The following is a 25,298-nucleotide window of genomic DNA, read 5'->3' as shown; positions in this document are numbered from 1 at the left end:
AATAAAATGTTAAAAATCCCTATTTCTAGGTGGCAAATAGTTTGTAGGTGCTTGCTGCTGCTAAGTTGCGTCAGTCGTGTTCTACTCTGTGCGACCCGAGACGGCAGCCCACCAGCCTCCCCCGTCCCTGGGATTCTCCAGGCAAGAACACTGGAGTGGGTTGCCATTTCCTTCTACAATGCATGAAAGTGAAAAGTGAAAGTGAAGTCGCTCAGTCATGTCTGACTCCTAGCGACCCCATGGGCCGCAGCCTACCAGGCTCCTCCGTCCATGGGATTTTCCAGGCAAGAGTACTGGAGTGGAGTGCCACTGCTTTCATGTTATTAAAAAAAAAAAAAAATCAAATTCCGGTAATTTTTAAAGCGTCTCCAAGGAAAGAATATTGGGAGCTACAGCATTAGGATCTTAATCACGGTGTAGCCACAATAATCCAAGTGACAACAGGGTTGGGTATATGGATCTCAGATTCCTTAAACACGGCATGTGGGAAGACTAACATGGTCTTCAAGTTTCGTTTCAGCGCGAAAGTTACAAGTCTCCCTAAGCAATTATAAAACATATCAGTGTCAATTTAACTTATCCTACAGTTGAGTTGCTGCCAAGCATTTTCAGGTGAGTCATACGGTCATTAAGTTCTCAAACCGAGGAGCGAACCCTATCTACACGCCTGTGAGTGGCTTCCGACTGAAAGGCTTTGAACGACTATAACTGGACAGCAGGCTTCTAGGCCAGAACGTCTATATGAGCAGGAAATTCCCCGAACAAGAACACCAAATGGTGCTAACTTCTACAGCTTCCGTCACAACAAACAAAAGGCCAGGCTGCCACGGCGCGTGGGCGTCGCACCTGCTTCTCGCGGGTCACGCTTTCCTACGTCCCTTTTTTGCATTTTTAGGCGTGAAGCTTCTTTCTTGCTTAAGCGGAAGTGGGTCTGCTACTTCGCAGATTCCCGAAGGGATAAGACCCCAAACAGCGGGAACGCCCCCACAATCTGGCCCAGGCGGTCGCGAGGGGAGTCCGCAGGGCGGCCGCAGGGGCGCGCCCGGGGCACGCTGGGAACGCTGGGTGCCCCGGCCCTCCTGACCCGGAAGGGCTGGCGTGTGGTAACCCCGGGTTCCCTAGCAACCGAGCGGGCGTGAGTCCGCCTCACTCTCGCCGGCTGCCTCACAGGATGCCGCTGCACGTTAGCAATTACAGCTGGCAGCAGACGAGCACTGCGGTCTTCATCTCTGTGCCTCTCCGAGGCGTCAGCGTCCGAGACGCGGACGTGTTCTGCACCGAAAATTATCTGAAGGTAGGAACGCAAATCGTGCCAGCCTGCCCTGGGGGTGTGGTCTGAGGCGTCTGCGAGGGCATGGCTGTGGACGCGCAAGAGGCGCGTCCTTGCAGATAAGCATCCTAAAATATTAGTCCTATTAAAAATAAAACAAAGCAAAACAAACAAAATAAGATACGAATCTCATACAGGTGACACCTGGTCTGTAGATAGATGTCATCGGGTCAGGGATGGGATGATTTTATCCATGGCTTCCGTATGCCTTGCTACTTTTATCGTGACCTGGGAATAAATTTATAGCAGGAATTTAAGAAAATGATTTTGGCTTCCATCACTTATTTCTTAAGCGGTGTGTTTTTCATTTTGTGTAGCCATATTAACTTTCGTTTCCCCTCTTCTGAATAGGTGAACTGCCCTCCATTTTTATTCGAGGTGTTTCTCTATGCTCCCATAGACGATGAGAGCAGCAAAGCTAAGATTGGGAATAACACTATTGTTTTCACCCTGCGCAAAAAAGAAGCAGCCATGTGGGAGACCCTTTCTCTGTCAGGTGGTAAGTTCTTTACTAAAAGATGTTAAGCTGGTTGTGCTTTTAAAACTTTATACCATTCAAAAATCTATCTTTTGAAATAATTATGTTGCTCTTCTGGGAAAACAAAACAGGCACGAGCGTCATTTAGATGAGGTAGTGCTTCAGCTGTCTCTTAAATAACCTAATAACCTAATTATTGAGTAACCGAATTTCTAAAAAATTGAGTCTGTTAATAATAGCTCTTAAACGATGTGAGCTTCTATCTTCAGAGGGTAAGGCCTCCCGGTTTGGCCTTTATGAGCGCTCATTTTGTATTAGGCATTCAGTTCAGTTCAGTCTCTCAGTCGTGTCCGACTCTTTCATCTGTTAATCCTTGTAATAGTCTATCACTTAGGTACTCCACCACCCCCGCCATTTTTTTTTTTTTTTCCTATTAAGGTGAAGCTACTGAGGTGCAGAAAGGTTCAGTAATTGCCGAAGGTCACACTCAACAGTGGCTACATGTTTGAAGATGTATACTACAGAAGATAGTGAAGGACAGGGAAGCCTGGTGTGCTTGCAGTCCATGGGGTCCCAACGAGTTGGATGTGACTTAGTGACTGAACAACAGAACTTTTACAGAATACAGATGTCTGAATCTTACCCTAGACAGATAAAATCAGTTTGTGGTAGTGGGACCTAAATTGTTAAAATGTTTTTTAGAGATTAAAATGTACAGTCCCAAGTTGAGATCTCCTGTTGTCTGTACTGTTAATCTGTATTCTATTCTTCTGCCAAAATCAGCTTTGTGGGTCAGTAATTGCCCTAGATAGCATATTCAAAAGCAGAGACATTACTTTGCCAACAAAGGTCCGTCTAGTCAAGGCTATGGTTTTTCCAGTGGTCATGTATGGATGTGAGAGTTGGACTGTGAAGAAGGCTGAGCGCCGAAGAATTGATGCTTTTGAAGTGTGGTGTTGGAGAAGACTCTTGAGAGTCCCTTGGACTGCAAGGAGATCCAACCAGTCCATTCTAAAGGAGATCAGCCCTGGGATTTCTTTGGAAGGAATGATGCTAAAGCTGAAACTCCAGTACTTTGGCCACCTCATGCAAAGAGTTGACTCATTGGAAAAGACTCTGTTGCTGGGAGGAAGACTGAGGGCAGGAGGAGAAGGGGACAACAGAGGATGAGATGGCTGGATGGCATCACTGACTCGATGGCATCACTGACTCGATGGGCGTGAGTCTGAGTGAACTCTGGGAGTTGGTGATGGACAGGGAGGCCTGGCGTGCTGCGATTCATGCGGTCCTAAAAAGTCGGACACAGCTGAGCGACTGAACTGAACTGAATTGCCCTCTACTGTTTTAGCTCTATTATCTTCCTCTCTGATACAGTTACCATGTTTTCTTGTGTTTTCTGTCTACTGTCTGAGATTTCTCTTAGGTCTTTGGCATTAAGCCTTGAGTTGGAACTATTGAGAATGGGAAAATTGCAGCCACTCTTTATATTAATGTTTTCTTCATATCTTGCAGTGGAATTAAATTTTTTAGTTCTTGGTACTAGGTAAGATTTTTCTCTACAATGTGGTTTTGAGTTCAGAAGATACTGAAAGGGAAATTATCATAGCCAGCTTACTTTAGTTCTGTATTGAATCCTAGACTAACTGAGGGGTTTTTAAAACCAGATTTGTTCTCTCCTACCCCTGCCTTACTTTTTGATTCTTTAAGTCCGAGATGGTGTCTGGGAATATGTCATGAAACACACACAGGATGTTCTGACTTCTCACCTAAAATTAAATGTAAATACTTTGATTTATTTCATTTGATGTTGATAATCTTAATTTTGAAGTTAGATGAGACCAGAATCATCATCTAATATAATGACTTAAACAGATAGCATACATGCTAAGTTGCCTCAGTCATGTCCGACTTTTTGCAACCCCGTGAACTATAGCCCACCAGGTTCTTCTGTCCATGGGATTTCCCAGGCAAGAATATTGGAGTACGTTGCCATTTCCTTCTCCGTGGGATCTTCCCGGACCAGGTCTTCTGCATCACAGGCAGACTTTTTACAGTTTGAGCCACTTATGTCATTAAATATTACTATTATTTTGATTTTTTCCACTATTTAAAACTTTAAAAATAATTCTTAGCCTATGTGCTGTAAGAAATCAGGCAGCAGATTGGGTTTGACCATAATTACCAATTAGACGAATCAAAATAGTCTTAAAACTAACTTATGTAACAAGTAATGAACATTGACTTTACTTCAGAAACCAAGTTTGAGATTCTTTTAGATGTCAAACTCAGTTTTTTTTTTTTTAATTTGTTAACCTTGATTTTTATTTTTTATTTTTTTCAGACTAGTTTTACATGCAATTCAGTGAAATTGTTTTAGCAATCTTTTTTTCCACATATAGTATTATGAAATTCCAATATCTACTCCAAGCCTGCCTCCCTCATTATTCACAAAATACTGCTCCAGTTTTTTTTGAAGTTCATTCTTGATCCGTTTTTCATTTCTTTTAGATGTGGAGCATTTAATTCAGAAACTTGATTTTTTAAAAATTACTTCTACCCCCCCAAAAAAAATTACTTCTGCCCCTGAAGCTGGTCCAGGTCTCTGCCACCCTCTTACTAAAACAGGTGTATGATTGGGGAGAGGCTTCAGACCTCATTCCAGTCCTGATTTCCAGCCAGGATCTTGGATGGGTAAAAATTCCATACTCTTTACTCATTTTTAACTGAAATTTAATATTCCCTTCAATTATGAATGTAGACAACAATCAAAAGTAGTATCAATAAAATTCACAACATGTTCATATCAGGTACCTTTGTCTTTTAGATGCACTACTTTGAAATTATATATTAGACATTTTGCTATGTATTATTTAATGCATTAATAAAGAAGCAGGTATTTGTATATCACAAACTTAATGTTTTGTGTTTTAATATAACACTTAATATTTTGTAAGTATTTTAATATAACACTTTGTAACTAGTTTTCTTTTTGTATTATTTTCATATATTTTAAAACAATATAAAGGGTTAGTATAAGGGTTTACTAGTCATCCCTCCACTCCTACCCTCCTTGTCTCTTCTTACTTCACTCTCCCAAGTTTCCTCTCCCCTCCTGTTTTTTTTCTTCAAAGTCTGGATCCCTTCCTTAATCCTTATTCTCTTAAGATAATTTACCCCATAATGGATCACAGCCTGCAGTTTCTAAAATACTGAATCACTGAATAAAAAATGACTGTGAATTGTAAAGTTTTGTATGTAACATGTCGTGTGACATTATAATTTTTCCTAAAGCTTGCCCTGTACTCTTCATACATAAGCTAACCATTGATGTTTGTGAAGGTGATCGATCATGTTAGATGATCTCAACCCGTGTTCTTTTCTAAGAGACCTCCTAGTGATGCTTTATTGTGATCAGGTTTATAAGCTAATAGGAGAGAGAGGAGTATCAGTGTGTTCTCTTTCCTCCTCTCCTGCCCGATTTGCCTCTCCCCATCCCTCCCATTGCACACCCTCTCTCCCCCTCCTGTGACCCTCTCCTCCTCCTCTTCCTCCCCTGTCCACATCCTCATTCCCTGTCTTATTTCCTGTCTCCATTGCTCCTCTTGTCTCTTATTCATATCTTCCCTCTCTGTCTCTCTGTGTCTGTCTGTCTCAGTGCACAAAGGCATCCATTCTTTACTAATTCACTACTGTTACAGTCACTCTTATTAGCTTCTTGACTAGTTTAATACTGAGAAATGTTCTTACTTCTCCATGTGAAGTTGGGTCCAAAACCATCTTATCCCAGATCAATATGTAAGAAAAACAAATTCTCCTAAGTAAGACAAATTCATCATGATTCTTATTTAGTGATATTCTTTGTTTTAGTTGACAAAGAGATGATGCAAAGAATAAGGGAGAAGTCTATCCTACAAGCACAGGAAAGAGCAAAAGAAGCTATGGAAGCAAAAGCTGTGGCAAGGAGGGAAGATCAAAAATATACACTAAATGTCATGATGAAGGTAAGTTGCAGATTGATAGGAAGGTCCTTTAATTAAAGATATAATAGTAAACTATGCAGTGATAATTTGTTCCATCTATGTACTTTCTCACCTTTTTGTTTATACCTTGGTTACAGGACTTGCTGTGTTACGTAGGTTGTCTGCTACTTCTGAAAAGCTGTATGAAAGCATGAAGGTTCAACAATAGATTTACCTGTTTTAAGGAGAATGTTCTATTTCCAGGGGAACAAAAATTATAAGGTTTTATGGTGGAAGTGTTTACTTCTTTTTTTATCTTGAAATTGATGGACATTATTATTTAAAACAAGAAAAACATAGATTGAACACTGAATATTGACCAATAATATCTTTTAACTGTTGAGGCTTTCAAGTTAAAGCTTTGATCAGCAATATATTTTTTGAGATATAACTCACATACCATACAGTTTGCCTATTAAAAGCTTACAATTCAGTGGGTTTAGTATATTTAGAGTCATAAAACCACCACCACAATCAATTTTAGAACATTTTCATCACCCCAAAAAGAAACTCTGCACCATGAGCAGTCACTCCCTATTCGTCCAAACGTCTTAACCCTAGACAACCACTAATCTACCTTCTGTCTCTATAGGTTTACCTATTCTGACTAATTTTTACAAATAATTTCCCATCTTAAATTCTCATTTTGAATGACTAAGAAGTCTATAACAAGCATTATCTCATCAAGAGTTCTGTGGACTCATGATTGTTCTTTTGCTTTTGGATCACTAGTATTGTTTTTATAATCAACAGTTCATAATTCCAGTCCATAATTCCAAAGGCTTCTCTGCTTCTTTATCACTTTTACTTGATTTTTAAATATTGCCAATGGTTAATATACTTCGTTTTTTACTTAATAATTGAACATGTGGTCAGCCATCCGAAGATTCCTGCTTTCAGTATACTTGATGAGTTCCACCTTTTCTTGATCGTATTATCACTACTATCAAACTTTTACTGAATGTAAAAAAAATACAAGCAAAATAGTATAAAATTTGTGGCAACAAATAAGTATTTGTTGAACTGATAAATAATAGCCCACATACTGCTGCACTGTAAATAAAACAAAGCTGAACAATTGATTGCCAGGCAGTACCACAATGCTGTACCTTGAAGTTGATAAATATCTCCTGACATATGAAAGTCTGACTTTGGTATTTGTGACAGTAGTTTAGGGTCATTAATGTAGAAAGAATGAAGCTGTAGTTTACATTGAAGTAATAGAACCTATGAAAGTCTGTACCCTATACTACAAACTATTTATTTTGTCTGTCTCTTCCCCTGAGTATTGTTGAGAGTTGAGACTATATTTTCTTTCATCCTTATCATAACCATTGCCAAGTAAATAGTAGGTGCTCAAATATTTGAATAAATTAATGTGACTACATTGTTTGAGTACTCTGTAATCATAGTAAAATTCTATTCTGGTGGATAAATGTAGATAATTTTACTCTGTACAGTATTAGACACCATTTAGAAAAGAACTTTGATGGTCAATTAAGAGTAAATGAAGCAATATGATGACAAAAGGCATCTCATTATTAGCTTAAACCATAAATTAGCTTAAAACTTGATTTACATATACCCAAAACATTTTTTTTTTTTTCGCAGTAATCTTTTAAAAAGAGTGAGCAGGGCTAGTGCTAAGACTCACTGTTCAGTTTGCTATGCTGTATAGTGGTAACCTGCTCAGGCTTCCCTAACAGAACACCACAGAGTGAATGACAAAGCAACACACATTGGTCTTCTTGCAGGTCTAGGGCTTAGAAGTCTCAGATCAAGGTATAGCGGGTAATAAGTCTATTCCTGGCTTGCAGATAACTGAGAGAGAAAAATTCTCTGGTGTATCTTCTTATTAGGGCATATCTTGTTGTATCAGGGCCCCACCCTTATGACCTTATTTATCTTTAATTACTTCCTCAGAAACCCATGTAAACAGGAGTTAGAGCTTTAACACATCTGAGGGGACACAGACATCTAGTCTGCAATTCAGGAGACTGCCTGCAGTACAGTATACCCAGGTTCAATCCCTGGGTTGGGAGGATCCCTCTGGAGAAGAAAATGGCAATCCACTCCAGTGTTCTTGTCTGGGAAATCCCATGAACAGAGAAGCCTGGCAGGCTACATAGTCGGTCATGACGTAGCAACTAAACCACCAAACCAAATGTTTAGTCAATAACACTGTAAAAACTATCCAGACTTCAGTGGCTTATACAGCAATCCCCAGCCTTTTTGGCACCAGGGACCAGTTTCGTGGATTTTGCCATGGACCAGGAGTGGAGATGATGGTTTCAGGATGATTGAAGCACATTTATTGTGTGCTTTATTTCTAATCTAATAACTGCCACTGATCTGAGGAGTTCCGGTCTGTGGCCCAGAGATTGGGGACCTGTGGCTTCACACATTATTTCTCACAATTCTGCATGTTGGTCAGGCAGTTCTTGTGGTCTGAGTTTGCCTTGGTTGTGGCTGGATATTCTAGGATGACCTCACTCACATGTCTAGAGCTTTGCTTGGGAAAGCCGAAGTCCCTCTCCATGTGGTATTTCATTCTCCAGGTTAGCACAGATTTCTTTACTTCATAGTTAGTGTTTCTGAGAGTGGGAATGGGAAAGCCCTAATGTACAAGCCCTTTTAAACACACTTCTGTGTCACATTTTCTAATGTTCCATTAACCTAATGTTGCATAGAACCAAGCCCAAATTAAGGGTTAGAGAAATAGACTGCACCTTTTCTGGGGAAGAAGGGTGAAGTCACATTGCAAAGGAACATGCTTATAATTAAGGAGGGAACTTTTGGCCATTTTACAACTTAGTTTGAATTGAAAAGATTGGAGTTTAAGCAATAAAGATAATTTGATTTCATCTAGCAGGAGAAGTTCAGAGACAGAGCAGTGAATCCAAGCCCTGACTCCATCTCTCTACAACATCCTTAGCACTGCCTTTTCTTTGTAACTGCTTCATCCTTAGGCTGATAGGAAGATGATCCACATCTGCACATAACCAGGAGCCAGCAGGAGACAGTCTGTCTATTCCGTTGGCTCCCTTTCAAGCCCCATAAAATGATTGCTTTATATACTGTAGAATGATATTTCACATGGCAGTCAGTTTTACATAAGTGCAAATATATCTTTACTTCAAGTCTGATGCTTCAATCGTGGTTTACTGTGTCCATGTCTGCTTATCTTTGCTGCTGATCTGTCATTCATTTAGCAGACATTTACTGAATAGTTTAAAAGACATTGAGGCAGAGCTGACAAGTCAGTCTTCGATTTCAGTTTACTCATAGTATAGAGAGGGTGACAGACAATAAAAAGCAAAGATTACAGCCTAGAATGCATAAGAAATCATGGGCAGATAAAGAGAAAACACTGGCCAAAGATTGGTATCTCAGTCTGAAAGGATGATCAGGAAATAGGAGGCAGTGTGGCTTGTGCTGAATACTGGAGAATGAGCTACAGTTACCTAGGGATAAATGGGAAAATGGCATTATAGTCAGTTTTGTATAAGTGCTCGACAAAATTTGGCACAGTGAGGAACAGTTGTGATGAGAAATAAAATCTTGATATTTAGAAAAATCTCTGGAGGGGAACTTTTTAGGAATTTTCAGCAAGAATACCAAAATAATTGGTTTTGTGTTTTAGAAAGCCCATTCTGGCAAATGAGTTTGAAGAGGTTGCAAGGAGGAGGCAGAATTTTTGTATTCTTAGGATGAAAGAATTTTGAACATATTTATGTGTTGAAGAAAGAAGCCAGTAAAGAGGGAGAGATTGATAATATAACCAGGAGAGAGGATTGATGATGAAGCAGTTTTTTTTTGTGGTGGGATGAAGGTTGGAACAGGTGAAAAAATTAAGTCCTATGCAGTAGGGGCTATTTTATCTTTTGACTAAAGGGCAGGAATAAAGAATCACCAAGGGTTTGGAAAATTTTTCATGACACAGATAGTTAAAGTAATCCTTTGTTTTCATGGTGAAGGTAGAAAGTTCATCTACCCAGGGCATGAATAATTGAGATGGAGTAGGGGAGACTAATAGAAGCTTGGACTATTGATGCCAGGCTAATCTGAAACATGCTTCCCGCTCTCCCCTTTACTTTGGACTACTATTGCCTACTTTTTCCTGTTTTCTTCACTCTTTGTTTTGTAGGTTATCTTCTATTTTGAATTTTTTGGTTCTATTTTATTTTCTCTTTTAAGGAGCTTGTTTTCCCACTAATTTTTAACCTAAATAGGTCAAATTTGAAGTGCTTTCTTCTGCTATTTTTTTAAAGTTGAAACTCAGAAGCGTGGAACTGTAAAATAACTTTGCCTGATTATGTGTGAGTTACTTTCTGGAGTTGTCTAGATTATACTATAGGGCCTTTAAAAAGTCCTTATGGGTGAAACCACATGCCCTGTTTATTGGAAGCATGTATAACTAAGGAATAGAAAAGCTACAAGTAACTGCTTTCTCATTTTTTTTTTTCTATGCAATTGTAAAGGTGATTGTTTTATTTATGTATTTAACCTTGCAGCTTATGGGATTCTAGTTCCCTGACCAGAAATTGAACCTGGGTCATGGTAGTGAAAGCCTGGAATCCTAACCACTAAGCCAGTAGGGGACTCTTGTAAATATGACTTTTAAATTTCTCTTTTTGATAGTTCGTTGTTAGTGTATATAAATGCAACAGATTTCTATAGGTTAATTTTATATCCTTCAACTTTACTGAATTCATGTGTTAATTCTAATAGTTTTTTGGTGGCATCTTTCGGATTTTCTTTATATAGTATCATGCCATCTGTAAACAGAAATAGTTTTACTTCTTCCTTTCTAGTTTGGGTTCATTTTCTTTTTATTGTCTGGTTGTTATGGCTAGGACTTGCCATACTGTGTTGAATAAAAGAGGCAAGAGTGGGAATCCTTGTCTTGTCCTGATCTTAGAAGAAATGCTTCAGCTTTTTACTGTTGAATGTGATTTGGCTCTAGGTTTGTCATATGGCCTTTAATATGTTGAGGTATATTCCCTCTTGTATCCACTTTGTGGACAGTTTTTATTGTAAATGGATGTTGAATTTTGTTGACGGCTGTCTGTGCATCTGTTGAGATGATCTTAAGATTCTTATTCTTCAGTTTGTTCCTGTGGTGTATCACATTGATTTATTTGTGGATATCCTTGCATTCCTGGGATAAATCTCACTTGATCATGGTGTTTAATCCCTTTAATGTACTTTTGGATTCAGTTAGCTAATATTTTGTTGAAGATACTCACGTCTGTGTTCGCCAGTGATGTTGGCCTGTAATTTTCTTTTTTTGTGGTGTCTTTGGTTTTGGTATCAGGGTAATGCTGGCCTGGTATAATGACTTCTGAAACATTCCTTTCTCTTCAGTTTTATGGAGTAGTTTTAGAAGGATAGATATTAACTTTTCTTTAAATATTTGGTACAGTTCACCTGTGAAACTGTCTGTCCTGTACTTTTGTTCATTGGGAATTTTTTAAGTCAGTAATCAATTTCAGTACTGGTAATTGGTCTGTTCATATTGTATATTTTTTCTTGATTCAATTTTGGGAGATTTTATGTTTCTAAGAATTTATCCATTTCCTTTAGGTTGTCCATTTTATTGATGTATAAATTGTTTGAGTAATTTCTTACGATCCTTTGTATTTCTGTGGTGTTAGTTATAACATCGTTTTTCATTTCTGATTTTATTTGGGCCTGCTTTTTTTTTAATTGATCTGAGTAATAGTTTATCAATTTTATTTTTTGACAGATTCAGCTTTTAGTTTCCATGGTTTCTTAAAATTGTTTTTTAGTCTCTATTTTATTTATTTCTTCTCTGATCTTTGTATTTCTTTCCTCCTAATTTGGATTTTATTTGTTCTTTTTCTAGTTTTTCAGATGTATTATTAGGTTGTTTACTTGAGATTTTTCCTGTTTCATGATGTAAGCTTGTATTGCTATAAACTTCCCTCCTTGAATTGCTTTTGCTCCATGGCATAGATTTCAGTCATTATGTTTCCATTTTCATTTGTCTCCAGGAATTTTTTTATTTCCCCTTTGATTTCTCCAGTGACATGTTTTTTGCTCAGTAGCATTTAGTTTAGCCTCCACGTGTTTGTATTTCTTGCACTTTCTTTCTAAGCTTACAGCGTTGTGGTAAGAAAAGATGCTTGATATGATTTCAGTTTTCTTAAATCTGTTCAGACATATTTTGTAGCCTAGAATGTGATCTATCCTGGAAAATGTTCCATGTGCACTTGAAAGGTTTATTTTGCTATTTTTGAATAAAGAATTTTATATATATATATATATATATATATATATATATATATATATATATAAGGGCATCTGATCTTATATATATATAGCCATCTGATCTAATGTGTTATTTAAGGCCAGTGTTTCCTTATTGATTTTTTGGTCTGAATCGTCTATTGATTTAAATGGGGTATTGAAGTTTGCTACTTTTACTTGTTAATGTCAATTTTTGCTTTTATGTTTGTTCACATTTATGTATTTAGGTGTTCTTATATTGATGCTTTTGAACTGTGGTGCTGGAGAAGACTCTTGCGAGTCCCTTGGACTACAAGGACATGCAACCAGTCTGTCCTAAAGGAGACCAGTCCTGGGTTTTCATTAGAAGGACTGATGCTGAGGCTGAAACTCCAATGCTTTGGCCACCTCATGCGAAGAGTTGACTCACTAGAAAAGACCCTGATGCTGGGAGGGATTGGGGGCAGGAGGAGAAGGGGACAACAGAGGATGAGATGGCTGGATGGCATCACCAACTCGATGCACAAGAGTTTGGGTGAACTCTGGGAGTTGGTGATGGACAGGGAGGCCTGGCGTGCTGCGATTCATGGGGTTGCAAAGAGTCGGAAACAACTGAGCGACTGAACTGAACTGAACTGATGTTGAGTGAACGTATATTTACAATGATTATATCTTCTTGTTGGATTGATTCCTTTATTATTATGTGATGTCCTTTTTTCCTCTCTTGTTAACAGTCTTTGTTTTAAAGTCTATTTTGTCTGGTAATAAATACTGGTACTCTAGCTTTCTTTCCATTTCCATTTGCATGAAATACCTTTTTCCTTCCTCTTACTTTCAATCTGTGTGTCTTTAGATATGAAATGAGTCTCTTGTTGGCAGCATACAGATGGGTCTTGTTTTTGTATATATTCAGCCACTCTTTGTCCTTTGATTGATCCTTTTAGTTCTTTTACATCTGAAGTAATTATTGATAGGTACGTACTTACTGCCATTTTGTTAATAGTTTTGGGGTGGTTTTGGTAGTTCTTTTTATTCTTTTCTTCTCTTGCTCTCTTCCCTTATGATTTGATTCCTTTCTTTAGTATTATGTTTGGATTCATTTCTTTTTTGTGTTTCTATTATACATTTTTGGTTTGTGGTTACCATGAAGTTGTATACAGTAACCTATATATGTATGTGACTGTTTGTTTTTACTCTCCCTTTCCCCACATTGAATGCTTTTGACATTATTTTTTACTTTTTTGTTTTGTTTATCCTGTAACTGCCTATCATGGATATAGATGATTTTACTACTTTGTTATTTTATCCTTCCTACCCACTTTATAAGTGGTTAATCTACTACCTTTACTGTATATTTGCCTTTACCAATGAGATTGTATTCTTTTATAACTTTTATATTTCTAGTTCTGGTCTTTTCTTTTTTGCTTAGAGAAGACCCTTTAATTCTTTGTAAAGCCAGATTAGTGGTGCTAAACTTTATGCTTTTCCTTGTGTGTCAGATTATCTCTTTCACATCTGAAGTAGCTTTGACATGTATTCTTGGTTATAGGTTTTTCCCTTTCATCACTTTAAATATATAATGCCACTCCCTTCTGGCCTGCAAAGTTTCTGCTGAAAAGTTATCTACCAGTCTTATGGGAGCTCCCTTGTATGTAACTAGTTGCTTTTCCCTTGATGCTTTTAAGATTCTCTCTTTAATTTTTGCCATTTAATTTATGTGTCTTGGTGTGGACCTCTTGGGATTGATGTTATGTGGAACTCTGTGTTCCCTGGACGTGGATGTCTGTTTCCTTTCCTAGAATGGGAAATTTTCAGCTATTATCACTTCTAATAAGTTCTCTGCCCCTTTCTCTCTTCTGCATCTGGGACCCATATATTGTGATTATTTGTTTGCTTGATGTTGTTCTAGAGGTCTTTAAGACTGTCCTCATTTTTTAAAAATTCTTTCTTTTTTTCTTGTCAGCTTTGGTAATTTCTACTACTTTGTCTTTCAATTCGATGATCTATTCCTCTATATCATATAACCTACTGTGATTTCTTCTGTTGTTTTTTATTTCACTTATTAGATGCATCAGCTCTGTTTGGTTCTTCATATTTTCTAGCTGTTTGTTAAGCTTCACACTGTGTTTATTCATTCTTAAATCCTTTACAGGTTAGATTCTTTGTCTTCACTTTGTATAGTTCTACTTCTGGAGTTTTGTCTTGTTCTTTTGTTTGGACATAGTCTTTTGTTACCTCCTTTTGCCTAATTCTTTGTGTTTATTTGTAGGTATTAAGTAGATGGTTTATGTTTCCTGATCATCGAGAAGTGACCTTATGTAAAAGATAATCCTGTGGGACCCAACAACATCCTCTCCTTGGGTCACCAGAGTTATATGTTCTAGGGCTAACTCCTATGCGGCTAAGTGGGGCCTTCTCTTGTGTCAGGGCCAACTACTGTGGGGATGGGCATGCTGGTAGACAGGGCTCACCCCTATCCCTGTTGTGTGTGAGGCCCTTCTTATAGGGAAGTAGTCAGCTGACAATGGACAGAGCTGGGTCTTGGTATTTTGGCTGCATGGCTTCGGCTGTCCCAAAGTTGGTGCCAGTCTGATGGTGAGTGGGGCCAGGTCCCACTGAGGCTGTCTGTGGGCAGGGGACCCTGGAACATCTGGCTGCAGGGCCTGAGGGATCTCAGGATTCATGTCACCTGCTAGAAGGTGGGGTTGGATCCTAGGGGATCCTGTGTCTTGTGTCAGCCCACCGGTGGGCAGGGCCAGATCCTAAAGTTTGGGATCTGGCCCTGGCTGGAAGGCTGTGTAGCCAAGGCTGGTGCTTGCCCACTGGGGAGGAAAGCTAGGTCTCCTGTGAAGCTTGCAGCTTGACCATACGTGTCCTGGTACTGGTGCTGATAGGCTGATGGGCAAGTAAGCTTCCTGCTAGAGGGAGAACTCCAGAATGTTCCTAGCATCAGTGTTCTCGTGATAGAACAAGCTCCCCAGAGTGCCTGCTGCCAGTGTCTTTAGGAGGAATCCAAGTCACTTCCTAGCTCTTTGGAGAGTTTTCCAGTATCAGCCAATGGCTTTGACCTAAGCTCTTTTCACCTTACTGCCTTTGTTCTGGGTCTTTGAGTGTGTGAAATTTTGCTACTCAGCTGTCTTGGTTACTCCCCCATCACCATTGCTTTAAAAATTTTTTTTTTTATCTTTCTAATTTCTGATATTTCAAATAACAAGTTCTACAGACCAAATGCACTTTGGCTTTTTGTTTGTGTTCCTTCTTCATACTGCTGCCATGGTGACTTTTTAAATTTTTAAGCTGTTTTTTCCCAGTTACTGCAGTAAAATTGGCAAAATTGTAGTATATTTAAACCATACAATGTGAAGATTTGATCCATGTTTATACAGTGAAAGGAATCACATTTTCAAGTTCACTAATATATCTGTCACTTCACATAGCTACCTTTTTTTCATCTTTTTTTTTTTTTTTTTTTGAGGTGAATCCTTCAGATCTACTCTCTTGACAACTTTCAATTATGTAGTACAGTTTATCACTATAACCAATATGTTGTATACAGTAGATCCTCAGCAGTTACTCATCCAACAGCTGAAAGTTTGTGCCCTTTCACCAATGTGTTCCCATTTCCTCACCTCCTCTCCAGCCCCTGGCACCACGACTCAACTTTCTGTGATTCTGATTTTTTTTTTAAGATTCCATGTATGGGCTTCCCTGGTGGCTCAGATGGTAAATAATCTACCTGCATTGCGGGAGACCTGGGTTCGATTTCTCGGTTGGGAAGATCGCCTGGAGGAGGGCATGGCAACCAACTCCAGTATTCTTGCCTGGAGAATCCCCATGGACAGAGGAATCTGGTGGGCTACAGTCCATGGGGTTGCAAAGAGTCAGATACGACTGAGCGACTAAGCTCAGCACATGGTACCATGCAGTATTTGTCTTTGTGCGGCTTGTTTTGCTCAGTGTACTGCCTTCCAGGTTCTTCCATGTTACTGCACATGGCAAGATTTCCTTTTTTAAGGCTGAATGATACTCTGTTTTGTGTGTGTGTGCGTACATATATATTTGTTGTTGTTTAGTCACTAAGTCGTGTCTGACTCTTCTGCAACCCCATGGACTGTAACCCTCCAGGCTTTTCTGTCCATGAGATTTCCTAGTCAAGAATGCTAGAGTATCATAGCTATTTCTTTCTCTAGGCGATCTTCCCAACCTAATGATTGAACCTGTGTCTCCTGGCAGAGGTAGGTGGATTCTTTACCACTGAGCCACCATGGCGGTCCATACATATATATAGGAATAATAAAAAAAACAAAGTGTACAATTCTTTGGCTTTGTTTATTCACAGGTTATACAACCATCATTACTTTGTAATTTTGGAATATTTTCACCACCTTAGAAAGGTACCCTGTGCCCATTAGTAGTCACTCCTCACTCTTCCCTCCCCTAAAAATCCCTAATCTCCTTTTTGTCCCTATGAATTTGCCTATTCTGGACCTCTCACATACAGTATATGGCCTTTGGTGTCTTCAGTCTTTCACATAATATAATGTTTTTAGAATTTATCTATGTTGTAACATGTTTGAGACCTTTATTTTTATGGCTGAACAATATTCCATTGCATGAGTGTACCGCAGTTTGTTATCCATTCATCAATTGGTGGAAATTTAGTTTCTTTTCATCTTTTAGCTTTTGTAAATAGTGCTACTGTTAACATTCACTTATAAGTATTTAACTGAATGTTTTCAACTGATTTGTGTATAAACCTAGGAATAGAATTGCTGGGTCATTTGTAATCGTATATTTAATTTTTTGAGGAATCACCAAATAATTTCTCATAATTGGTACACCATTTTACATTCTTTCCAGCAGTATATTATGATTCCAGTTTCTTCCATCCTTGTTAACACTTGTTATTTTCCTTTTTTTAAAAATTATAGCCATCCTATCAGATGTGAATTAGTATCTCAGTGTGGTTATGATTTGCATTTCTCTGACATTAGTGATTTTGAACATCTTTTCATGTGTTTCTTGGCCATTTGTATATCTTATTTGCCAACATGTCTATTTAAGCCATTTGCTCATTTTATAATTGGAATATTTGTCTTTTTGTTGTTTTATTCCCAGTTTTTTAAGGAATCTCCATACCGTCCTCCACAGTGTCTGTATCAGTTTACATTCCCACCAACAGTGCAAGAGCGTTCCCTTTTCTCCACACCCTCTCCAGGATTTATTGTTTGTAGACTTTTTGATGATGGCCCTTCTGACCAGTGTGCGGTGATATCTCTTTGTAGTTTTGATTTGCATTTCTCTAATAATGAGCGATGTTGAACATCTTTTCCTGTGTTTGTTAGCCATCTGTATGTCTTCTTTGGAAAGTGTCTGTTTAGATCTTTACCCCACTTTTTGATTCGGTTATTTGTTTTTCTGGCATTGAGTTGTATGAGCTGCTTGTATATTTTGGAAATTAATCCTTTGTCAGTTGTTTCATTTGCTATTATTTTCTCCAATCTGATGGTTGTCTTTTCACCTTGCCTATAGTTTCCTTTGCTGTGCAAAAGCTTTTAAGTTTAATCAGGTCCCACTTGTTTACTTTAGTTTTTATTTCCATTACTCTAAGAGGTGAGTCATAGAGGATCTTGCTTTGATTTATGTCATCAAGTGTTCTGCCTCTGTTTTCCTCTAAGAGTTTTATAGTTTCTGGTCTTATATTTAGGTCTTTAATCCATTTTGAGTGTATCCTTTTGTGTGGCGTTAGGAAGTGTTCTAATTTCATTCTTATACATGGAGCTATCCCATTTTCCCAACACCATTTATTAAAGAGGCTGTTTTTGCCCATTGCATATTCTTGCTTCCTTTGTCAAAAACAAGGTACCCATATGTGCATGGGTTTATTTCTGGGCTTTCTATCTTGTTCCATTGGTCTATATTTCTGTTTTTGTGCCAGTACCATACTGTCTTGATGACTGTTGCTTTGTAGTATAATCTGAAGTCAGGATGATTCCTCCAGCTCCATTCTTCTTTCTCAAGACTGCTTTGGCTATTCAGGGTCTTTTGTGTTTCCATATGAATTGTGAAATTTTTTGTTCCAGTTCTGTGAAAGATGCCATTGGTAATTTGATAGGGATTACATTGAATCTGTAGACTGCATTTGGTAGTACAGTCATTTTCATGATATTGATTCTTCCTACCTGGGAACATGCAATATATCTCCATCTGTTTATGTTGTCTTTGATTTCTTTCATCAGTGTCTTAAAATTTTCTGTATACAGTTCTTTTGTATCCTTATGTAAGTTTATTCCTAGTTATTTAATTGTTTTTGTTGCAATGGTGAATGGGATTGATTCCTTAATTTCTCTTTCTGATTTTTCATTGTTAGTGTATAGAAATGCAAATGATTTCTGTGTATTGATTTTGTATCCTGCAACTTTGCTAAGTTAACTGATCAGCTGTAGTAATTTTCTGATACTATCTTTAGGGTTTTCTATGTACAGTATCATGTCATCTGCAGACAGTGAGAGCTTTACTTCTTCTTTTCCGATCTGGATTCCTTTTATTTCTTTTTCTTCTCTGATTGCGGTAGCTAGGACTTCCAGAACTATGTTGAATAGTAGTGGTGAAAGTGGACACCCTTGTCTTGTTCCTGATCTTAGAGGGAATGCTGTCAGTTTTACACCATTGAGAATAATGTTTGCTGTAGGCTTATCATATATGGCCTTTACTATGTTGAGGCAGGTTCTTTCTATGCCCATTTTTTGAAGAGTTTAATCATAAATGGGTGCTGAATTTTGTCAAAGGTTTTTTCTGTATCTACTGAGGTTATCATATAGTTTTTATCTTTTGATTTGTTAATATGGTGTATCACATAGGTTGATTTGTGTATATTGAAGAATCCTTGCATCCCTGGAATAAACCCAACTTGATCATGGTGTATGAGCTTTTTGATGTGTTGCTGAATTCTGTTTGCTAAAATTTTGTTGAGGATTTTTGCATCTATGTTCATCAGTGATATTGGCCTATAGTTCTCTTTTTTGTGTTCTTTGTCTGGTTTTGGTGTCAGGGTGATGGTGGCCTTGTATAATGAATTTGGAAATGTTCCTTCCTCTGCAATTTTTTGAAAGAGTTTTAGAAGGATAGGCATTAGCTCTTCTCTAAATGTTTGATAGAATTCTCTTGTGAAGCCATCTGGTCTTGGGCTTTTGTTTTTTGGGAGATTTTTGTTCACAGCTTCAATTTCAGTTCTTGTAATTGGGTTGTTCTGGTCCTCCTCCTGTGTGTTCTTGCCTCTAATGTCCACAGCTATTAGAACTAGTGTGTTTTCTTTTGTGGGAGCTCTCAATGTCCTTTTATATATTCCATAGACACAGAGTCTGCCTAGTTGATCATGTGGATTTAATCTTCAGCTTGTACGGCTGGTGGGAAGGTTTTGGGTCTTCTTCCTTAGCCCCACTGCCCCTGGATTTCAATTGCGGTTTTATCTCCTGTTCTGCATGTGGGTCATCTGCTGGGGTTTGCTACTGCAGCTGCCCTGGAGGACTGGGGTCTGCTCCTGTGAGGGCCAGGTGTGGAGGTGGTGCAGCTGCTTGGGTCGCAGGTGTTCTGGCAGCACCAGGTGCTCAGGGGAGTTGGCGGCTAGGGCAGCAGGTTATAGTGCTCTCGAAGGGTATGGCAACCAGTATTGGCCAATATGCTCCAGTATTCTTGCCTGGAGAATCTCCCTGACAGAGAAGCCTGACAGGCCACAGTCTACAGGGTCACAAAGAGCTGGACGTTACCAAAGCGACCCTGCGTGCATAGACGCAAGACATTTTTTGCCTGTGGCAGCTCTTCCCCAGTGAGAGTTGAGCATGAAGGTGGCACAGCTGCTTGGCTTCAGAGACCCTGGTGGTGCCTAGTGTGCTGGGAAATGGACTACCTTCGCCACAGGAGTTATGGCCCTATCAGTGTCTTTTTTTGAGCCTCTTGTAGCTGGCAATCAGAAGGCCTTTTTGGCCAGTCTGTCTCCATAGCTCTGCCATTCAGACACTTAGAGGGTTCCCTTGCCTTGTGTCCTTCTCTGTTGTTTGGCACATCAGGCACATAGAGGGGCCCCCCTTGCTGGGGCCCTACTCTGTAAATTGCACATCAGGCACTTAAAGGACACCCTGGATGGGGTCCTACTCTGTAGTTCAGTGGGGCTAGTGTTTGATGGGCCAGTCTCTCTATTGTTCTGCTGTTGATGCTGGTGTGTCGGGGGAGAGAGGCTATGGTGATGGCTCCACCCACTATGCATGACTCAGCAGCACTGACTTGCTTCCATGGCTGCCAGGCTTTCCTCCACAGGCGTTTCCCACCACAGTCTCCTCCCTCACATCCCCTCTATCCGTCTCTCTGCAGTCAACAGCAGCCCTTGACCTGGGATTGCTCCACAATCCCTAAACTCCAGCTGCCAGCTGCTGCGCCTTCCAGGGGACCTGTGTCCCTGTCTGCCACAAGGACTATCTGATTGTCATTCCATTTAGGCTGCCACAGATCAGCTGTTTCACTCTCAGCCTTAAATGTCTCTTCTCTGACTCAGACAGTTGCCCCAGTGTGGGGATTGGACCCCTGCTTCAGTTCCCCCACCCGCTGAGGGCAGGTCCAGTCCTACTAACACTCCTGTTTTCCCCGCTAGTTCCTTCCTCCTACCGAGTTTTGCATGGTTCTATATATTCTTTTCCGCTGGTCAGGTACTCCTGTCTGCTCTCAGCTGGTGTTCTGCATGCACTTCTGTGTCTGAAGGTGTATTCCTGATGTATCCATGCAGAGAGATGTACTCCACGTCCACCTCCTCCTCCGCCATCTTGTTCTCTCTGTGTTTTTGTTGTTGAGTTGTAAGAGTTCTTTACATATTCCAGATACTAGGCCTTCATTAATGACTTTCAGATACTTTCTTCTATTTTGTAGATTGTTTTTTCACTTTGATAGTATCCTTCTTTGGTAGTATCCTTTGGTACACCAAGTTGATTTATTTTTGGCTGTGCTGGGTCTTTGTTGCTGACTGGGCTTTGCTCTAGTTGTGGCCAGCAGGGGCTTCACTCTAGTTTCAGTGTGTGAGCTTCTCACTGTGGTGGCTTCTCTTGTGGAGCACAGGCTCTGGGGGGCGCGGGCTTCGGTAGTTGCCACGCAGGGTCAGTGGTTGTGGTTCCTGGGCTCTAGAGCGCAGGCTTAATAGTTGTGACACATGGGCTTAGTTGCTCTGTGGCATGTTGGGATATTCCCAGACCAGGGGTTGAACGTTGTCTCCTGCATTGTCAGGCAGATTCTTTACCATTGAGTCACCAGGGAAGCCTCATGAAAGGTTTAAATTTAAAGGCCAATATGTTTATTTTTTTTCCTTTTGTTGCTCATTCTTCTGGTGTCAGTCATATCTAAAAATCTGTTGCCAAATCCAAAGTCATGAACATTTACCCTATGTGTTCTAAGAATTTTATGTTTTCACTCCTTATATTTAGATTGTTGTTCCATTTTAAGCTAATTTTTGTATATGGCGTGCAGTATGGGTCCTGTCTCTTTCTTTGGCCGATGGATATTCAGTTGTTCTAGCACCATTTGTTAAAAAGCCTATTCTTGCCCTCTCTGAAAGGTTTTGGTAGCCTTATCAAAAACCTGTCTGTGCATAGATGTGTAGATTTATTTCTGGACTCTCAATTTTATTCCGTTGGTCTCTGTGTCTGTCCTTATGTCAGTACCACACTTTCTTTTTTTTAAGTAATTAATTTTACTTAATCTATTTGACTGTGTCGGGCCTCAGTCGTGGCACGCAGGATCTTTTGCTGCAGTGCCCAGACTCTCGGGTTGTGGCACGCAGCGTCAGTAGTTGTGGTGCGTTGGTTTAGTTGCTTCATGGCGTGTGGGATCCTAGTTCCCTGACCAGGGGTTGAACCCAAGTCCCCTGCAGTGCAAGGCGGATTCTTAACCAGTGGACCACCAGGTAAACCCAGTACCACACTTTCTTCATTACTGGAGCTTTGTAAATAATATATTTTGAAATTGAGAAATATGAGCCTTCCAGCTTTGTAGTTTTGGTTATTCTGGGTCCCTTGTAGTTACTACATTTGAATCTGAAGAAAGACTTCTATTTCAGTTAATATTATACGATATCTATGTGTTTTCTGACAATTTGAAAAGGCCTTTACATGAAATCTTATTTTTATAATTTAGAAAGTATAGAAAATGAATGGGGAGTAAGATTTCTTGTAGTTTTCTCTTTTTTTTTATTTTTATGTTTTTCTAATAATAAACATTTATTTTTCCTAATAAGAAAACATTTATTTTTGAAAACAGAACAATGCTTATCTTCCTATGATCATTTTTAGACTTTTAATTTCTTTTTGTTCTAACAGGAATTTACTAAAACTCTATGTACATCTACCAATTTCCAAACATATGAAAAATTAACTGTAGCCATTAGCATGGTATCATGAGAAAAAGGAGTATCTTTGACTGTCTTTCTTATATTTACAGTTTGTCAAGTCTACTGACTTACTTCCTTTTTGTGTAAGCATATCTCAAATTCACAGAGTCTGTGCAGAAATAAAATGTCAGCAATTATATATATGTCCACTTTTTTGTTTACTGCAGGCTTTTTCATCTTTTCCAGAGGTGTGGTTAAAATCTTTTTTTTTTTTTTAATTTCATTTGTCCTGTTGCCCCATGAGCTTAGAGAAAGTCTGTGGTCAGTTTTTCAGAGCTGTTACACCTTGAGTGCAGGACAGTTGGTCTTCTTGCTCGCCTTTCCCCGGGTCCCTGAATCTAGACCCTAGTGAGCTTTTTGGAAGTTACTGAAGGTTTGTAAGTAGATAATTTTATGACAGTAATTTTTTTAATGCTCTATGTATGGAGTCAGTTGCCCATATTTTATAGAGTTACGTTTGAAAACCAGTTGAGTTGTTAGTGGCTAAGTATATGTATTATGGAAAAGAGATGGTTGGTGTAAGGTCATGCATTCATAATACTGATTAGGGTGTTGGTTAGCTTTGAAAAGAACAGAGTGTGGAAGAAGAAATACTTTGGTTTCAGAAAGAAGTTGAAAGAATTTAAGATGTTGATGGTTCCCATCATCTCAACAGCAAGGTCTTTTGAACCAGAAGTAGCTTAGCTCAATAGGACACCCCCAAAAAGAAATTGTTTGCAAAAGTCTGTTATAAGAGATGAATAAAGTTACTATTGAGCAGCAAGGATAAGGTAAAGAGTAGGGTACAGGAGTAAGATATTAACTAATTTCCATTAGTCAAAATCTTGTTTAAAAAACTAAATTTTACTTCTGTTCCTCCATTCTGTCAGTTTTGCTCCTTGAAGCTGAAGGCTAGTTTAATAGAAGCATTTTAGCATATATAACATTAAATATATCAGTACTGTATCTCTGTGTAGTAAACCCGAGTATTGACTTCAGGATGATTTCTTCAACAGTAAGCCAAAGCCGGATCTTTAAAAGATACCAGCAAATCATGATAAGACTGTAAAGTCATATAGTGTAATACCAAAGAATTTCTATCGAGTGATAACTGCTCTTCAAGGACAGATAGAGCTAATACTTTAGTAAGAGTTTACTCTTATCTTTGTCTGTGTGCTTAGTCACTGAGTTGTGTGTGACTCTTTGTGACCCCCTGGACTGGGATTCTCTGTCCATGGGATTTTCCAGGCAAGAATACTAGAGTGGATTGCCGTTTCCTCCTCCAGGGGATCTTCCCAACCCAGGGATCAAACTGGCATCTCCTGTGTCTTTTGCATAGGCAGGCAGATTCTTTACCACTGAACCACCTGGGAAGCCATCCTTATCCACACATGTAGTTTCCAAGGCACTTACAAATTCTTACGCTTTGTGTGAAAGTCCAGATTTCAGTTTAGTTAAGTAAACTGAAAGGTAGAATCCCTATGTCCAAATTTGCTGCTGAGTTAAATAAGTTCCTCTCAGTTTTTCTGAGTTTGACTTTTCCCTTTGTGAATTATTTAGCCTTTGGTTCTTCTTACAGCTCTCACTGATGTCTTTGGGCCACGTTTGGCCTGTCTGAAAATCTGCCAAAGGGAAAAGAAAATGTCCTAGTCTGCTTGGGTTGCCATAACAGACCAACAGCAAAAACACAGACTGTGCAGCTTAGGTAATAGAAATTTATTTTTACACTTCTGGAAGCTGGGAAGTTCAATATCTGGCTTCAGGTCAGTTCATTTTCTGATGAGGCCTCTCTTTCTGGCTTGCAGCTCTGTGTCCCTACATGATGGACACAGATAGAGTGTCATTTCTATAAAGACAATAATCCTAGTGAATCAAGGCTCTACCCTTATCACCTCATTTAATATTAATTTCCTCCTTGTAATTGTAAGCCTTATCTCCAAATATTGCTTCATTGAGTGACTGTTAGGGTTTCAACACACAAATTTGGGGGAACATGATTCAGTTTTTAGGGAAAAGAGAACTGAAGTGAAAATCAATTTTATTATGTTTTAGCTATGACTGAACACATCTCACATGCTAGTAAAGTAATGCTCAAAATTCTCCAAGCCAGGCTTCAGCAGTACGTGAACCGTGAACGTCCAGATGTTCAAGCTGGTTTACAAAAGGCAAAGGAACCAGAGATCAAATTGCCAACATCTGCTGGATCATCAAAAAAAAAGAGAGTTTCAGAAAAACATCTATTTATGCTTTATTGACTATGCCAAAGCCTTTGACTGTGTGGATCACAATAAACTGTGGAAAATTCTGAAAGAGATGGGAATACCAGACCACCTGACATGCCTCTTGAGAAACCTATATGCAGGTCAGGAAGCAACAGTTAGAACTGGACATGGAACAACAGACTGGTTCCAAATAGGAAAAGGAGTACGTCAAGGCTGTATATTGTCACCCTGCTTATTTAACTTCTGTGCAGAGTACATCATGAGAAACGCTGGACTGGAAGAAGCACAAGCTGGAATCAAGATTGCAGGGAGAAATATCAATAACCTCAGATATGCAGATGACACCACCCTTATGGCAGAAAGTGAAGAGGAACTAAAAAGCCTCTTGATGAAAGTGAAAGAGGAGAGTGAAAAAGTTGGCTTATAGCTCAACATTCAGAAAACAAAGATCATGGCATCTAGTCCCTGACTTCATGGCAGATAGATAGGGAAACAGCAGAAACAGTGTCAGACTTTATTTTTTTGGGCTCCAAAATCACTGCAGATGGTGATCGCAGCCATGAAATTAAAAGATGCTTACTCCTTGGAAGGA

At 39.1% G+C, this 25,298-nt stretch overlaps 1 protein-coding gene across 3 annotated transcripts in view; it reads left to right on the top strand.

Moving 5' to 3' along the window:
- The first annotated feature begins 1,035 nt into the window (after positions 1-1,035).
- The window catches only part of DNAAF4 (dynein axonemal assembly factor 4), a 69,919-nt gene continuing 45,656 nt past the window's right edge, over positions 1,036-25,298 (top strand). For 2 of the 3 annotated variants that reach the window (XM_070377941.1, XM_005905633.2), the window contains exons 1-3: positions 1,036-1,294; positions 1,682-1,829; positions 5,676-5,809. In XM_070377941.1, coding sequence (XP_070234042.1) covers positions 1,172-1,294; positions 1,682-1,829; positions 5,676-5,809 — 405 coding nt within the window. In that variant the 5' untranslated portion in view covers positions 1,036-1,171. The remainder of the gene's footprint in view (positions 1,295-1,681; positions 1,830-5,675; positions 5,810-25,298) is intronic. The other variant, XM_005905632.2, reaches the window with a different exon arrangement.

The sequence above is a fragment of the Bos mutus genome, chromosome 10, assembly GCF_027580195.1.
Source record: "Bos mutus isolate GX-2022 chromosome 10, NWIPB_WYAK_1.1, whole genome shotgun sequence".
NCBI classification, from domain to species: Eukaryota; Metazoa; Chordata; class Mammalia; order Artiodactyla; family Bovidae; genus Bos; species Bos mutus.
This window is presented reverse-complemented; position numbering and strand designations above follow the sequence as displayed.